This window comes from Anguilla anguilla, chromosome 2 (genome assembly GCF_013347855.1).
Source record: "Anguilla anguilla isolate fAngAng1 chromosome 2, fAngAng1.pri, whole genome shotgun sequence".
Classification (NCBI taxonomy): domain Eukaryota; kingdom Metazoa; phylum Chordata; class Actinopteri; order Anguilliformes; family Anguillidae; genus Anguilla; species Anguilla anguilla.
The window spans coordinates 26,856,774-26,875,229 of record NC_049202.1 but is presented as its reverse complement, the minus strand read 5'-3'; the positions used below and the strand labels follow the sequence as shown (position 1 = coordinate 26,875,229).

Here is an 18,456-nt window from a genome sequence, read left to right as displayed (position 1 = left end):
TATGGGAAGTGAGGTCCAAAAACACACCTGCAATTACCGCTTCTCGCCATTGGCACCCCCATAGAGAACGAAACTGAAATCTTCGAGATTGTCACTTTAAATTACTTTTCATGTCTTTCAGTGGAGTAACTTTCTGAAGTGACCACTGGGACTCTGAATGGTGCAACGTGATATGTGTTTAGATTGTACGACTACAATGCAATTTTCTACAAACTTGTAGCTCACTGATTTTGATATAAATATATATTTTATATTTTAATCTAGGTATTAAAATGTATAATTAACCGTACATTTACTTGACAATGAACATTTTTGATAATTGTGTTTATTTCTTGTCAGTCATTTTTATGGATTCTCATCTGCAGAAATTTTAGGAGAGGGACTTTGCTGTACCAGAGTCTTGGGCTTGCCAGAAATCTAAAACCATATTTTTGCAACAGATCAACTTTCTTTTTGCTTGCTCACCTCACTTTTCTGGAAATAAAATGTGATAAACTAGTAATCAAATTTGAATGGTCTAATCTTTCTGTAATGTAATATTGTTAATTTAATGTTGTGGAAATGTTAATCACGCTTCAGTTTATCCTTAGGGAGGTCATAGCCTGTAGGATATTCCCTGCCTGCTTAATAGGAAATCTGGTCTGTCATGGGCCTGTGATCTGCTTGTGATTTCATTTGAGCACTGCAATCCCTTGAAACTGTTTTTTTGGTCACTTAACTGCCTGTTTGCAGAGTGAAAGGTGTGGTCAGAGGTCACACATGCTGATGTTTGGCCTTCTGAAGTGATGGAAGATGTTGCAATAATAGCCTAGGTTGTTTGGATTTAAGAATGGGCATTCAAAATTAGGGACAAAACCAGAGGAATTAAATAGCTTCAAATGACTAAAAGTTTTCCTCTACATTTTTCTTCCACATTTTAATTGGAACCCATTTAATTTTTCCTATCATAGGCTGAGGGCACACAACCCATTCTTCCAATGGTCCGTGCTTTTTATGCTATTTTGTGAATTACTGCAGTATATTACATTGTGCATCAACATCAGAAAAAGTAAAAATTAGTAGAATTGATTCCTTCTTATACAAATACATTTCCTTTTAGAAATTGAAATCAATCAGTAGAGTAGTTCCAGTCCAGTTTGTAAAACATTTCTGTCAGAGACTCAGAAATGTGTTTCTTTAACTTCAAAATAAGAGGAAATTTGAATACCAGAGGATCAAACTGTCTCTCCCTTTTCTGCAGTTATAGTGACTTCCAGGCTTATGCCAGGGCCAAAAAACACAAGACATACATCTGCAAGCCAGACTCTGGGTGCCAGGGCCGTGGCATCTTTATCACCAAGTCCAACAAAGATATTCGGCCTGGCGAGCACATGATCTGTCAAGTGTACATCTCTAGGGTGAGACTCTGCCACATGGCAAAATTCTGTTTGACTGCAAACACTAGCATACTCACTCACTCCCTCACTCATGTACTCACATCCTCACAACACTATCAGATCAAGCTACTGACATGCACAATACTCCACCAACACACCTCCTCACAGCTCTGGCAAGCCCAGCTAGTGCTGTGCACACTGTGCCAGTCACTTGCCCACTCACCACTTCAGAAATAATAGACTATTACAATATTGACACACGTAATATGCCACTCAGCTATCCACTCACCTACTCATCTAACACTGATAGATCAAAACTCCTGACATGTAGTTACCCTCTCACACTTACCCACTCACATGCACATGCAGCGACCACACAAACCCCTGAGTTGTCATGCTTTCACTAAAACAAGACAGCACCTACTTCTAGATCCAGTGTGAATGCACTTTAAAGTTTTTCCGTAAGTGTAATCCCAATTCCAAATGCGTCACTATGTTACGTCAATATATAGTCAAAATGAGAAGTCACCCTGCTTCCAATCAATGTAGTAAAACCCTGTTGAATTATTGTTCTTATTCCCCTAATTAAAAAATAACTGTATTCCCCAGCCTTTCATCATTGATGGATTCAAATTCGACCTGCGAATCTATGTGCTGGTGACGTCCTGTGACCCCTTCCGCATCTTCCTGTATGATGAAGGGCTGGCACGGTTCTGCACTACGCAATACAACGAGCCAACAAACAGCAACATGGTGAGGGTGTAGGAAGAAGACCATTTCCCCAGGACCAGTACCCATGCCAAGTGCCCATTCATCTAATGGTCACTATAAAGTGTCCCATTCTAACACAGGGAAGGCTATCAGGAAATTACAGGAATAAATCAGGAATTTGAAGTCTCCCAGGTAGTCAGGCTCCTTGTGGTCTACTGCAACCGTGGCTGCACTCGGCTGATTAATCCCAGCCTAGCTTATCTGTCCGAAAACATGTTAGATATAGACAAAACATCTGTTACTGTTCAGAGCATGTGAGCGGAGGAGTGGAGATAATTTGAATGGAGTGTGGAGTGCAGTTTCAAAAGGATGGAGGCTCTGTCATTTTGTTAGCTCCAGTATGAATCAATCCAGTATTAATCGCAAGCTCTGCACATGAGCAGACAAAAAACTTGGCCCAGTAGGCCTACGCTGCTTCGCCCTTTCCCCAACTCCTACATTGTACCAAGCAATTATCTAAATTTGATCAGTAGTTAAATATTTTTGCAAGGAGACTGACAAATAGGTGCACCCTAAAAGTATGTTCAAAAGGGCAGAATGAACAGAGAAAATGTGGTGGTATGTTCTGCGCAAGCAAAGATTTTCTGTGGAATCTGAAAAGACAGTCATAAAACATGATTTCTTTGTAAACATACAGAGCAAGAGGGTGGCTGGGTAGCTGGATAGCTAGCTAAGCAATTAGGTAAATGTCTATTTGTAGCCAAGGCTTTATTGAAACCTTACTTTTAGAACTTTAGCTAATTTCTGTTCCCGTATCTAATTCATAATGTATTAAATATAGGCAGAATCAAAACTCATCAAAACTTGTATTCTTAATTCTTAAGTCAGTTGAAACACTCCAGTACATCTTGTTTTATTTTAATTGCAGCCTATTCAATTTATTGATTAGAAATGTTAAGCCTGATTTATACTTCTGCGTTGAATCTACGCTGTAGGTACGGCATAGCCACGTCCCCTACGCCATAGCCTACGCCGTCGTGGCGATGCAGAATGCAACAATTGTGATTGGTCCGCTTGGTAGCATCGCATTTCCTCCTACGCATTTCCAACTAGCGTCTTGGCAGTGTATTGCACAGCGATGCAGACAGACCAGCGCACAAGTATAAATGCTCACAACGGCGTAGGCCACTTGCGTAGGCTACGGTGTAGGCTCTACGTAGATTCAACGCAGAAGTATAAATCAGGCTTCAAGGTTAAGGTTACCTATCATTTTACAAGGTACGCTGTAAGTATATTGTGTATACTGTAAAAACTAAAGTAATAATTGCACTTGTATGTTTTCCATTACTTTCCTGTTGTTTCCCTATAAATAGACCATTTTCTGTAAAATAAAAAAATGTACCTGCTAAAAAACAGCCACAGTACATTGGCTCTTTTTTGTAAAAGCACACAATGTCTATATACTGCACATAGTTTAGGCCGCTTGTGTTTTCTTTTTTTGTTTGCCTCACATGAATTTAACAATTTAACCCCTTTCCTTCCCTTCCCTTCATCCAGGAAGATGTTTGCATGCACTTGACCAACTACGCCATCAACAAACACAGTGAAAACTTTGTCCGTGATGATGACACTGGTAGCAAAAGGTAAGCCCAGGTTCCTACTGTTGTGGCATGTTTTCATTTGGAATGTGCACTGTATTTTCCATGTCTGGTCTTGGGGTGGAGAGGAAATAACAAAGGTAGGTTGTTATTTAGGACAATATGTTTAACTTGACTGTTTGTAAAGTAAAATAAAAAATCACAAAAAAATAAAAAATGAAATAAATCGCATTCCAGTAACAGAAATTAATTAATTTTACAAGGAAAACTAATTTTAAAATGTTTCAGTGCATGAAAACATGACAAATGTCCACATGTGGAAGCAAATTGGACAAATCTGTAATACGTACTGTGAGATTAGAAAGACAGTGCTAATGGAATTAAATTATTATACAGTAGTACACTTTCCAGTGTTCAGGGAAAAATCATCTTTGGTCAAACTCATGATGAAGGACTTTTTAAAATATATAAAAAAGTTTAATTATTGCTTGTCCTGTGATGGATTGGCAACCTGTTCAGGCTGTATTCCTGCCTCTCACCCACTGCATGCTGAGATAGGCACCAGCCCACTGCAACCCTGACCAGAAATAAACAGATTACATCATGAATGGAAAGATGAATGATAAATTATTCCTTAGTGCAGATAATTTTTTATATATAGAGGGTGTTGACTCACCTGCCTTAGTGTTGTAACTTTGAAATACAATGTGCTGTAGTCATCATTCAAAGGCAGTAATAATCACCATAAATGAAAGATGCAGGTACAGCTGCAATAAAAATGATAGCTCATGGCAGTGTGGAGATATTTGCCAATGCTGGTAACCCAATGGGGCTCTTAGAGTTAAATTGTTTGGGTACTTAAATAAATTTGGGTTTTAATTAAAGGCTATAATTAAAAAAAAAGATTATATCCAGGGTTTTTCCAGGGAGTTCCTCTGCAGTTACCAAATCTGATAACCATTTTTTGTCCTTGTAAAAATCATACCTTTAAATCATACCTTTATGTCATCTATTCCTCGCAGTGTCAACATGGTAATAGAGTTGGCTAAAATATACATTACATTACATTTATTTGGCAGACGCTTTTATCCAAAGCGACGTACAAAAAGTGCATTTCATGGTCATAGACAACTGCTAAACACAGGTTCAGTAAGGTACAATACTTATTTTGTACAGCTATTTCTAGCCAAGAACACAGTTTAGTTCACACAGTGAACACTATTCAGACCTATCCTCTGCAAAGCCAACTAGGCAGAAGAATAAGCTACAGTATTAGGACAAATACAAATTACCAAAAAGTGCTGGGATGGGGCGACATGTAACAAGTGTCATGAAAAAGGAGGCGGGGGGGATTTAGAGTGAAATATACAGCGTGGTGGTGGTTAGTCTAGGTATAGTCTGAAGAGATGAGTCTTCAGGCCACGGCGGAAGATGGGTAGTGAGGGGAGGTTCGGAGAGGGACGGGGAGTTCGTTCCACCACTGGGGAGCTAGGGTGGAGAAGCTCTGTGATCCCTTTGGGCGGGTGGGAGGGGTTACAAGGCGCCCTGCTGCCGCAGAGCGGAGTGATCGAGCAGGCACATAGAATCGAGTCATGTCCTGCAAGTAGATGGCTGTCCTGTTGGCAGCAGTGTAGGCAAGGGTCAGTGCTTTAAACCGGATCCTGGCAGCGACCGGTAGCCAGTGGAGTGATCGCAGCAGAGGAGTGACGTGGCAGAATTTGGGAAGGTTGTAGATGAGTCGGACAGCGGCATTCTGAATCATATGTAGTGGTTGTATGGCACAAGCTGGCAGGCTTGCAAGGAGAGAGTTGCAGTAATCAAGGCGAGAGGTCACCGTAGCCTGGACGAGCAGCTGGGTGGAGTGCGTCGTCAGGTATGGTCGAATCCTTCTGATGTTGTACAGAAGGAATCTGCAGGACCGTGATGTTGCCTTGATGTGCTCCTTGAGGTCCAGTTGGTCATCCAGGACCACCCCCAAGCTCTTGGCAGAGTGAGAGGCAGTCACTGTGGTGCCATCAACCGTGATTGAGAGCTCACAAAGTAAGGAGGTCTTGCACGGGAAGAAGAACAGCTCAGTTTTGTTGAGGTTGAGCTTCAGATGGTGGCTGGCCATCCAGGCAGGAAGATATCTTATCATTGACCTGTGTGGCCGAGGGGGGGAAAGAGAAGAAGAGTTGTGTGTCATCTGCATAACAATGGTAGGAGAAGCCATGTGAATTAATAACTGAATATAGTGTCAGACCATGCCCCTGCCCCCTTCTCTTTTTCACCATTTAAAATATGTGGCTTTCTTTTGATCAGTCAGTTAAGTTTGGGCAACTTGGAAGGAAGTAGTTTTTGTAACAATTGGAAAGTTGAGTCCTGCATCTAATGTCAGGCTACAGGATTGTAGGACCCAAATGCAGAGTGAAAAAACTCAGAACTCCAATAGGTAAACTTAAACAAGGACTTTACTTCAAAACCAGAAACAAAAACAGGAAACCAAGCGCAGGGCAAATCTAAAAAAACACTAAGCGATTCTTCAAGAAAACAGAAAAACAGGTGAAATTCCAAAACTCCCAAAAAAAACGTAGGACAGAACTTGGACAGGGCAGAACACACGGACAAAAACACAAGCGGAAATGCAGGCAGAAACACACAGTTACTAAAGCCGGGCACCCACCGCGTAAGCAGCACAGCGAAGCCGCATGGCGCGGCGCGTCGTGTGCCTACACGGGTTCCGCTTGTGTTGCGCAAAGGTTAAAGCTCTATATTCCTAGTAGCTCTTGCAGTCTGCAGTGGGATTACTTTGTGTATTTCACGTTTCTTCACGACTATTGATTATGGGTAAGTGAATACTTGGTGAGAGACCTTTTTTAGTTTGTTAACATTTTGTTAACTCATGTAAATACTTGAGAAAGTAAACGCTTTAAAGAATTACCATAAGCTTAAATCGCAACATAGCCTACATAATAATCAATCTCAAACTATTAATTTATTTGGTTGGTTAACAAGCATGCCAACTTTATGAAGAATATGTAATGATCATAATAATAATAAATAATAATAAATAATCCGTAATCAACCATTGTAATCAACCATCATCTTTTTATTCACGTCAAAACATTTAAATGATCAGATTTAGTAAAATAAGCTAATCATCAAAAAGATAGCGTAACAGTTTAAACTTGAAGGGATATGAACACCACAACGCCATGAACACCGGAAGCTTTGAAGTACAAGTGCAATAAAGGTTTGCTTACAACTTCATTTATAAAACAGGTGCATTGTCATCGGCAAGACCACTAATTAATCTGATTTTTTAAAGCTCTGTGGATTATCTTATTTTTATTAACAAGCCCTTTTTGAAAGGACAGCAAACGAAGACATCGGAGAAGTCACATAGGCTGAGCAATGGTTGGTTAAAAACTACCTTCCAACACTTCGAGCTAACAAACCACTGCTCAGTGCATTCACTTCTACATCATTCAATAGGCTACGTCTTTCTGTGGTGTATTTTCAAATTTATTTTGCCTTTTTCCCAGGTTCCAGTTTCATTTTTTTTTCTGCAAGGACAATACAAAAAACGAAAAGTATTTTTTAGCTGCTTATAAAATATCTGGTTTTATCTTGTTCTCCACTACTGCAAGAGGGAACTAGGGACACACCCCCAGTAATATAAGGATGAAATATAAATCAGAGCATGTATACCTAGCATTTTAGAGCATATTTCTGTGTATAAACAGGTTATCCTGACGTGCGACAAGCCGAAAAAATAGAACAGAAGCTAAAAACTACGCTTCAATTCACTTGTGTCGCACAAGTTTCGCACCCGGTTTGCGCCACGTTCGCGGCTGGTGTAGAGGACGTCGCCGGCTGCTGTTGTACTAACAGTACTTCAACTACGCTTCACTTACGCGCGTAGTGCGCTCGCGGCCGCTACGCGTGCGGTGGGTGTCCGGCTTCAGTCTGCTGATCAACATTTCATCTCTGGTTCCTTTGGACTATTCTGCTGTCTTTTTGTTTCTGCATTTTAGATTACTTTGGGACAAAAGCTGTGGTTTGGTATCTTATTCATTTCTTGTGTGACTGTCCATGTCTGTAACCTTTCAAAACTTAATAAATTTCTTAATTTTCATCTGGTTGTGAGTTGTACATTTTGAGAAAGTTTGATCCAGGTTGAACAGGTTGCTCTACCTATCAACAAATTTGTCGATTTGATTGATAATTCATATCTTTGATAATAATTACCAAATTAAATCAAATAAAATATTTTATGTGTTGGGTAAGTGAGGTGTTTTAATGGGTGTGTTCGTTTGTGTTCGGTATTCAGAGTGCCGGACGTCAAATGAGGGTGTTAACAGTTAAAACTGCTGGGTTCAGAAATTTAACATATTTCAATTACTCCTCACCTTGCTGATATAATTGGTTCCACCGAGATAGGATATTGAGCAGACTGTGGTAAACTACATCAACTGTACAATCTCTTGTGAAATTAAGTCTTAAAATTCAGTTGTAACCAGACATGGACCAGTCACAAAGGTGAGAGATGAGGGAGATGCCAGCCTCTGTTACTGATCCCAGGTCTAAAGGGGAGATTTGCACTGATTGCCTTGTTTTTGAGAGAAGAGGAGAGAAATTCCATGAGCACTATCCATGCCTTGATGGACTATGGGAGTCAATAGATGACCTTAGTAGGACACAGTTTAAAACATTGTACCTCCTTGTTCTGGGGTATCATAGGATGGGTACCCCAATGTTGAGGTATATTGCTGCAGTCTTTCTGGAGAACTACAATCACATGTGGAGCCATGGACTCCACTGCACAGAAGTGTGAAAGTGGAGAGACTAGGACAGTTTCCTTTTCCTCCCATGGAGTTCTGCCATGGATATACTGATGGAGATGCATTTCCAGGACATCATTGATACCATAGCGGAAGCCTGTGAAACAGCCAAAACCAGTCTCACAAGGTCCCTGGAGTTCTCCTGGATGCGCAGTCGCAGGGGGTGGGGTCAGACCACACAGCGGACATGGCATATAAAACACGCAGGAGAGCATGGATGAATTCTAGCTTACTGTTTTAATGAACATCTCCCAGCATATGGCTTCCATTGTCCTTACTTCCTGGTTCCTGTATGTCACTTCCTTTCTACCCTACAACCACACAGCTGGTAATACCAATACACAAAAGTTACAGTGACACCTAATGGTGTAATAAGAAATATAGCTAAAGCATAATAAAAGCATTAGAGGACACATTTCCCCTCTTTGTAAAAAAAATGAAATTTCCTCTGGGGTAAAATAATGAATTTAGTAAACCTGTAATACAGGTATAACACATTGGTCCTTGTCTCTATGCAGTACTCTGTAAGAAATAACAAAACACAACCAAGAAAATAACATATTGTGTATACATTACCAATAGTGATATTTCTCACAGACATAAGCCAACACTATTATGAATTATTCTGCATAGTAGAACAGCAAAATAAACCAGGTGTATACTACATTTATAGAAAACAAGATTTGTTGGCAGTCTAGCTTAAGAAAGCCCATAGTTAGTTACAATCTCGAAGATTTCCGTTTTGTTCTCATTGGCGGTACCAATGGCGAGAAGCAGTAATTGCAGGTGTGTTTTTGGACCTCACTTCCCATTGATCCCACCGGATCCAACCAGTGTCACCTGTGTGACGTCAGTCCGTTGGCACCTGGGCCACGCCAACTATAACGCTTACTATTTACTGAATAAAAAACGGTTGTTATAAAAGTAACATTATGTACATACTCATTCATTGTCTAACATTAGGTTAACTTAGCTGTCTTTACACTGCCGAGCCGGGTTAAAATGCTGTAGCAGCCCTGGGGTAGAATTAGTGATGATCAATTTCCACACGTTCTTTATCCACCTTTGCCCGGTATGAACATCTTTACACTGCAGAGAAGAATTTGCGGGATTCGCTGTGGCTCGTGCAATTATGTATCTCGTGCACAATAAACAGTCTTTTTCGTGAATGCTTGTTCTGTGATATTTTTGAAACAACTGCCTTGCAAAATGTTACCCCTGGTGTTTCTGGTTTTGCTAGCTGAACTGGTTGAGGATAAAGCTGAGCTGGCTGTTAAATTAGCAATCAGAAAAAGAATAAAACAAAGGAGATTTCATCAAAAAAGGGCATCAAAGCTGAAGGAACATATGAAGAAGCGTAATAAAATAATAACAATGCTAATCCATACTGCTGTATTCTTCTATTTAGTTTTCTCCGGCTTGACATCTTTACACAGAAATCAGACCCGGCTCTGCTCCACCTATACTTTATTCCGAACATTATAATATATCGATGAACTTGATGGCAATGTAAATAACGGTAACGTTAAGGCCAGTTCAGATCAATGATTCACAACGAGACAAAACGGTTTTAGAATACTGCAGAGAGAAAATTGCAGCGGTGTGAACTGGTTAGTTGCAGAGTGTCTGAGCCCGTTGCCTGGGGTCTCAAAAGACCCACCTGGTCAAATCGCCAAGTGCAGTTTTAGAACGTTTACAATCAGACGTCTTGGAATTTTGCAAATTGCATCCAGTCTCGTTGCGAATCATTGATCTGAACTGGCCTTTAGTTAGCTACATTGCAACATTGCAACAAGGTAGCACTGCATTCGAGAGATGGTTTGCGAGGTCGGTACCGGTCGGTAGCATTAGCTAGCGTTTTTTCTAATTGTTAGCTGATATTAGATTGTGTTAATTACATTAGCTAGCTAGCTAACGCAACGTTACCTGATATGAGAGATGGATACTGTGCGCAACGTTGTCTAAACTAATGTTGCCTTTCTTGACATGGTCCGGTAGCTAGCGTTAGCTGTGCAAATAACTATGTCATTTAGTAACATTACATTGTCATCAAATGTAATACGAAATCTACATCAACAAATAATATGACCTCTCATGTTACACAAAAACTTTTTAGGGTTCCATAACACCCCCCCTCCCCCTTTCTCTGTTATTGTAATGCTAGCAGACACTGGAAAAAGAAGTACGGCGCTCACACACAACTGAGTTGAAGAGCGAGCCTGTTGCATTAGCTCCGCCTACCCTCTCTGGCAGACCAACCACTGATGGGTGATGGAAAACGTGTCACTAACTATGTGCCGCTTGTGATTTTTTCCCGGGAATGTCGCCACAGACACCCAGTTCTTTAATCATAAATTATTATAATAATAATAATATTAATTAATATAATAATAGGCTCAATCACCATTGTGTTACCTAATTCGGCGATAGATAGTGACTTAACAGACATTTGTTTTAATGAAAACCTTCGAGATTATTACTTTAAGCAGTCACACAATCCTGCATTCAATCAGGCTTCCTTCTGACTCGTGGACATTTTGTGTGGAGCAGGAGTGTCCTGTGGATTTGGAACTGTAAAGAGATCAGGAGCTAGATGACAGGCATTCTATCTTCGACCATCCTCCAGCAAGTATGTGCTTTCGGCCACTTTCTTATCTTGATTCGTTGAGGTGTGCCAAACTTTGGGTGAGCCTTGGGCACATGGAAACGCGTTTTCACTCGCACACTATCCCCCTCGCGAAAAGACAGAGTGCATGCGCCTAGCTTACGATAAACTTTGTACGCATTCTCCGGCCATGCAGTAGTTGGAAGGGAGAAACACCAGTAGCTGCATGCGGTGTGGCATGATAAGTCATCAGGAAGGCAGTAATCAGAATCAGAATCAGAATCAGGTTTTATTGCCAAGTAGGTTTACACATACGAGGAATTTGTTTTGGTCAACACACCGAGGCAGCCATCCGCGGCGCCATCTTATTAGATGAGAAATGAGAGAACAGGAGGAAGGAGGAGGAAAAAAACAGTCCTTTCAATGAAACGAGAGGGCACTCGTTTCATTAAAATGAAGAAAAACCTCAGCACATAGCAACATCATAAAAACATTACAAACATTACAACAAAACTCGAAGACTTGCACATGTGGTAGGGGGTAGGGTGTCGGGGAGGGGAAGTGTCGCAGCACAGACACTGGGGGGAGCGCGCAGCCGCTCAGGCGCATCACATCAACCCTCAGCAGACTGCACTGTAATGGGGGAGGGAGGGGGGGTGGGAGCCAAGAAGGCGTTGAGTAGGAGGTGGTGTGTGTGTTATGTATCTTCGTGTGCGTGTGTGTGTAAGTCCATGGACTTCATCTCCACCACAGTCTCAACATTGTCTCTGCCGTCTGATACTGATGACGAGGACACGGCCGTTGCCGTGGAGACGACCTCGAAGAGTCCTGATCCAGAGACAAAGTTCATAGGAGCAGGGAGGTGGGGGTAGGGCCGAGCATCTGTCTGCATAACAATCCAAGAGAGTGGAGAGATATCAGCCTTCCAAGGCCGATGTGGGGGAGCTAATGAAGATAAGGATTGTTTTGGGTTCAGGCAGACTTCTGCATTTTGCGTCTACCTTTAGTCCTGTGGTTCTCTCAGCGTTGTTCCAATCATCCGAATTTGATGGCCCATTTCAGTGAGCCGAACCGACAACTTCTCCAAGTTGGTATCCGTCATGCGAATTTGCGATCCAATCGCATCCAGTTTGCGATTGAGCTCGCAAATCGCTTGAGTCTGAGTGTTGACAGCCCTGCCTGTTCCCTCAATGGCGGGCAGCTTCCCAATTAGTGCTGCCAACGCCTTCTGAACTTTGCGATAAATCAGGATGCTGCTAGCTCCAAACAGCAGAAAGCCTGTTATCATAATTCCAATCAAGTAAAACATCCTCAACGGAAAGGATCGACAGGCACACGACCCTCCACTCCTTCCAGGAATCCATCGTGTATCCGGCTGCAAACGTTCCGTCAGGGCAAGAGGGCTCTCCCTGACCCGTTCTTCTCGTCGTGAAAATACTATCAATTGCGTTGAGAGACCAGTTGATCAGATCCATGATTTTAGGTTTCGGAGAGAAATGCAGAGAGAGGCTCCGGATAGTTCAGACAGAGACAGCACAAGACAAGAGAGCAGCAAGCAGGGGCAGATAAGGGCAGGGAGGGAGCAGAGGAAAAAGCGTCCGCCTTCGTTGAGAGCAGGAAGAGAAAGAACCTACCTAATGGTAGGTTTCCATGGCTCAGACTGCGAAATTGCTATTTGCACACTCTGCTTCAGGACCCAGTTGAAACGCTCAATGGCGCCATTTGCGGCAGGATAGTACACCGAGACTCTGTGGCGTGCAATGTCCCGTTCAGTTAAGAAGGTAGCAAAGTCAGCAGATGCAAACTGAGGACCATTATCCGTTACTATGGTTTCAGGATTGCCATGTCTACTGAAGACAGTGGAGAGGAAGGATGTAACATCCTTCGTAGTGACATTCGCAGAGAAACCAACCTCTGGCCACTTGCTGTAGTAGTCGACCAGGGTTATGGCGTATCGACAGTCCTATGTAGCCGTCTCAAAAGAACTGACGATATCAATAACCAGCTTCTGCCACAGCCTTTCCGGGAATGCCACTGGTTGAAGTGGATCAGGGTGAGGCATCGCCGTCTTGTCGTTAGACTGGCAGGGCTGACATGACTGGATTGTAGAGTGAACCAGGGAATCCATCTTTGGCCACCAGTAGTACTCTCTCAGCCGTTGCTTTGTGCGCACCACTCTTTGGTGTGTTTCATGTGCAAGGGCTACAAGAGTAGCGCGCAAGGGCACAATCAGACGTGTTCCCCGAAGCACCAGTGAGTCTTTCACTGACAGCTCATGACGTATGTGGAAGTATGGAGCAACATCTGGACTCAACGCTTTCACTTGTCTAGCCAGCCCTGAGCAATCTGTTCACGGATTGCAGAAATCTCCTGGCAAGAAGCAGCAGCAGCCTCGAAGTCAGCAATGGGCAAAGCACCAAGAGCAGCAGTGATGTACGCAACCAGTTCTGGCTCAGCATCCAGGGCAGGGTCGGCAGTTACAGGTAGCGGAAGACGGAAGAGGCAGTCAGCAGTGGAGTTATCAGATCCAGGACGGTAGACCACGTCGTAATCATAGGTCAAGAGGTAATCTGAGGTGTCGGTGGACACGACCGTTGGCATGGATGGGTCGAAGAGGGCAAGGGCCGTACTGCTCACCAGGAGTGATTTGACTTTCTCAAAGCTTTTCTGTGCCTCAGTCGTCCAATGAAAGTCAGCACCTTTTCTGATGCATGCGCGCATCGGCTCCGATTCTGTCGCATAGTTAGGGAGGAACTTAGAGTACCATGACAACAAGCGCAGAAAAGAGCGCAGCGGCGTCTGTTGGAGCTGGGGCATTCAGAACAGCTTCAGTGTGTTCTTTGTCAGGCACAATGCCCTTGGCAGACACCACATGACCCAGGAAACGTAGACTCGACTGATTGAAGCAGCACTTTTCTTCATTCAGGAGTAAACCTGCATCTTTCAGGCGGTGAAGGACTTTCTTCAGACGAGCATCATGTTCTGTGCTCTTGGCGCCATAGATGATGATATCATCCAGATAATTTTGCACTCCTGGCAGACCTTCCAGAATGGTAGCCATTATCTTTTGAAATGCAGATGGTACAGAGGAAAGGCCATACGGCACACGGCAGTAGCAAAAGAGACCATCATGAGTAATGAAAGCGGTCAGGTCCAGACTTTCCTCATGTAGGGGCACCTGATGGTAGGCACTTGCCAGATCAATCGTCGAAAACACTGCTGCTCCCCGCAGAGTGGACAGCAGCTCATCTATGTGTGGGAGTGGATAGCAGTCTGTGATGACAGCCTTGTTTGGCTCCCGGAGATCCAGGCACATACTAATGCCTCCTTTCTTCTTCCGCGTGACGACGATAGGAGACACCCAGGCAGAGGCATCAATTCTCTCAATCGCTCCAGCGGCAAGGAGCCTGTTTGTCTCTTCTGTGACAGCACCTCTCACAGACGGAGGCAATCGGCGCAGTTTTTGTCAAACCGGGGGAACAGATGCAGAAACCTTGACCTGGTGCACAAAATTTTTGGCACAGCCGATGAGCGGAAGAGAGGTGGACAGGTGCATGACAGGGGCATCTGGAGCAAGAGGAAGAGAAGATGCGATGGCACCACCTACTATGTGAAGGTTCAGTGCCTTCATCAGATCCACACCCAGCAATGGGGTGCCATTCTCTACAATGAAGAAGATTGCTGGAGCAGTGACATCGTCTCTGGACACCATTGCTGAAAGGCATCCCAGTTTCAGGTATGTGTGTCTTGGAGTATGTGACTAACCGAACAGTTGGCTGTGTTATCTGTGATTCACCAAAATGTTCTTTAAACACACAGCTGGGCAGTATGGACACTGAGGACCCCGTGTCAACAACTAAGTCCATGACATGGGCTAGAGAGTCTGAGGGCTGGATCTTGACATTGCATATTATTTTATCAGATGTGCGAGCAGACCCTTGAATGCACAGGACAGTCAGTTCAGGAACATCCACTTCTCGCACTGGATGGGTGGGAGCCGAGCGACACACTCTGGCAAAATGTCCCTTCTTGTGGCAGGTCTTACAAGCCACTTTAGCAGCAGGGCATGAGGGTGCATTCGCTAGATGACTGTTGGATCCACATCTGAAACATGTATGGGAGGACTTTGCAGGCGTAACGGTAGGTGCATGTGTAGACAGCTTATTCTGGTACCGTGGTCGACGTGATTTCTTTTGCACTGCTTGCACTTGTAAGCTAGGTCTTTCTCCAACCATGCATTTAGCCTGCTCAGCTGCAGACTCAATCTGTGAGGCAATCGTGATAGCCTTGTCTTGAGTGAGGTTAGGCTAGTAGCAGCCTTTCTTTAATGCGTGCATTTGAGACATACTCGATAAGCTGATCACGCAGAATCTCATCACTTTTATCGCCGAAATCACATGATGATGCAAGCTCTCGTAGAGCAGCCACATACTGAATAACAGTCTCATGCGGACCTTGGACTCGTTTTCTGAATGTGTGAAATTCCACTACCACATTAGCCATAGGTGTGAAATGAGCTTGTAGCGCAGCAACAGCAAAGGCAGAATCATAAGTATCACCTGTATCTGGCAGTGAGTAGAAGATCCTCTGACCTTCTGTTCCAAGGCAACGAAGCAGTACAGCTCTCTCTCTCACGTCTAGCCATGCATTCCCTGTTGCATTTATGACTAGGAGATAGTTGTCAAACATGTGCATCCAGGTCTTGAACTGGATAGCAGGTGCCCCAGGACAAGGCAGAAATGGGGCAGGACTGGGAACATTTACAGCCATCTCCACAAAAGAATTGTCATCTGTGCTTGTAGTATAGCAGGTGGGTTACCTCGTCGCCAATTTGTAGAGGTGGATAGCATATAAAACACGCAGGAGAGCATGGATGAATTCTAGCTTACTGTTTTAATGAACATCTCCCAGCATATGGCTTCCATTGTCCTTACTTCCTGGTTCCTGTATGTCGTTTCCTTTCTACCATACAACAACACAGCAGGTAATACCAATACACAAAGGTTACAGTGACACCTAGTGGTGTAATAGGAAATATAACTAAAGCATAATAAAAGCATTAGAAGACACAACAGACTGCTCTTGGGAGATGTCTGCATCGTCCCCCATAGAGAGCAACAGACTATCAGAGGAAACGAGTAGACTGCAGGAGGTGGGAACAGCCATTGCAGACCATTCATTACATTACATTACAAGCATTTAGCAGACACTGTTATCCAGAGCGACTTACATTGTATCCATTTATACAGCTGGATATATACTGGACCAATGCAGGTTAAGTACCTTGCCCAAGGGTACAACGACAGTGTCCTAGCGGGGAATTGAACCTGCGACTTTTAGGTTACAAGACTAACTCCTTACCAATTATACTACATTCCCCCCGACCAGTAGAGGAGGCCTGCGCACCGCAGGAGGTGGAGCCGACGATCACAGTCAACTCCCCATGGCCAGGAGAGGGGACCGGCACACTCCAAAAGATGGAGATGAATCTCCAGGGCCATCATACTCAGACGGGACAAAGGACCAGATGCTATAAACACTTCCTCAAGTGGTAAAAGCCCTCCTGCTGTTGCCCCGCAGCATGGAGAGTACCTGGGGGAAAACCATGGGCTTCCCTCACCACTCCAGCGGCCAGTGAAGAGGAGAAACCTGCCCGAGGGACTGCAGCGGTTCATCCTGACGGCCAGATGCAGGCGAAAAACTTAATTCTGGCTTTTTTTAAGCCAGTCTTGGAGTAGGGGCTTGTTTGCGCGACAGCCTTTCAGGTCATGGCGATGTAGGATTCTCTTAATAGTGGATGTAGATACTTTGGTACTTGATGCCTCCAACTCCTTCACCACAACCTCCAGTTGTTGTCTTGGGGTTCAGTTTAACCTTTCGGACCAAAGTTCGTTCAGCCCTGGGAGTTAATTTGTGCCTCCTCCCTGAACAATGCAGTGTGGTCCCAAGATTTTTATATTTGCATACAATTGTTTGTACAGATGATTGTGGTACCTTCGGTTGTTTGGAAATTGCTCCTAAGGAGGAACTGGACTTGTGGAGGTCCACAATTTTTTTTCTGAGGTCTTGGCTGAGTTGCTTGGATTTTCATATGGTATCAATGGCAAACAGGCAGTGGCTCTAAAGGTAGGCCCTTAAATACAGCCACAGGTGCCAATTAACCCCTAATTAACTCCTAATTATGACAATTGGCCAATCAGAAGCTTCTAAAAAGTCAATTCATCAATTTCTGGAATCTTCCAGACTGTTTAAAGAGACAGTCAATTTGGTGTATGTAAACTTTTGATCCACTGGAATTCTGATGTAGTGAATTAAAGCTGAAATAAATCTGTCTCTGATCAATTGTTTTAAAACAAAGTAGTAAACAAAGTAGATGCCCTAATTGACTTGCCAAAAGAAATGTATGGTAATTTGAAATGTGAAAAAATGAGTTTGTATATCTTTAGCCTAGGTGTATGTAAACCTTTGATCTCAACTGTATATTAGCTTGAGTTCAGTATATAGTAAAAGTATCAGTCAAAGAAAACATAAAAAGACATGGCAGAAATGTGAACTTTTAAAATATGTGGTAAAAATGAAGAGTGCATCAGCATGTCATATTGTCATTTGATTTTTACCAGACCTGGGTAAAATACATTTATGCTTTGGATTCAAATACTTTTCTACGCTTTACTGATCTTGTCTGTTGTATTGGAACCAATGAAATACTCTCAAAAAGTGCAAACCCCACCTTATGGTCATATTGGCAGGCTAAATTACACCAGGCAAGATCAATAGAGCACAGAAAAGTATCTGAATCCAAAACAAATACGTATTTTACCCAGGTCTGATTTTTGCATAGCTGTAGAAAAACTGATTTGCCTTGTAGAGATCACATGTCCTGTAATGGTTACTGCAAGATTACTGGTTTTGTAGACTTTTGAGTGTCATTCACGAAGACGGATTACAGGCTGGGTCAATGGAGCCAGAACCTCTGGGCCTCTGACCTGGGGGGCCAGGGACAATCTACTGCGAATGAAAAATTTATAGACGTATATAGACAGTCTTTCAGGGTACAGTTACCCCAAGCAAAAGGGTTTCACCAACCCGTGTGAATTTCAAGTTTTATAACGGTTTTCACTCTGCTACTGTAATCTTTACAGTGGCTTCAATGAACCTTGACTGAGCTGCTTGCTCAGCACACATTGTAACATTTGATAATGTATGATTGGAAAACTTGTGGCCAGATTAGATCAGGAGCTCCAAATTAAATGAAAAGAAGAAAGAGGAGTGAAAACTTTACAAGAGGCAGTTGAAAATGCAACTCAGGCAAAATGTGCATGTCAAGCTGCTAAATTAACCTT

The 18,456-nt window shown here is 43.1% G+C and overlaps 1 protein-coding gene across 6 annotated transcripts in view; it reads left to right on the top strand.

Annotated features, from left to right (window-relative positions):
- ttll6 (tubulin tyrosine ligase-like family, member 6) overlaps window positions 1-18,456 on the top strand; it is an 81,715-nt gene that overhangs the window by 23,589 nt on the left and 39,670 nt on the right. For all 6 annotated transcript variants that reach the window (XM_035407041.1, XM_035407038.1, XM_035407040.1 and 3 more), the window contains 3 exons: window positions 1,241-1,397; window positions 1,986-2,129; window positions 3,645-3,730. In XM_035407041.1, coding sequence (XP_035262932.1) covers window positions 1,241-1,397; window positions 1,986-2,129; window positions 3,645-3,730 — 387 coding nt within the window. The remainder of the gene's footprint in view (window positions 1-1,240; window positions 1,398-1,985; window positions 2,130-3,644; window positions 3,731-18,456) is intronic.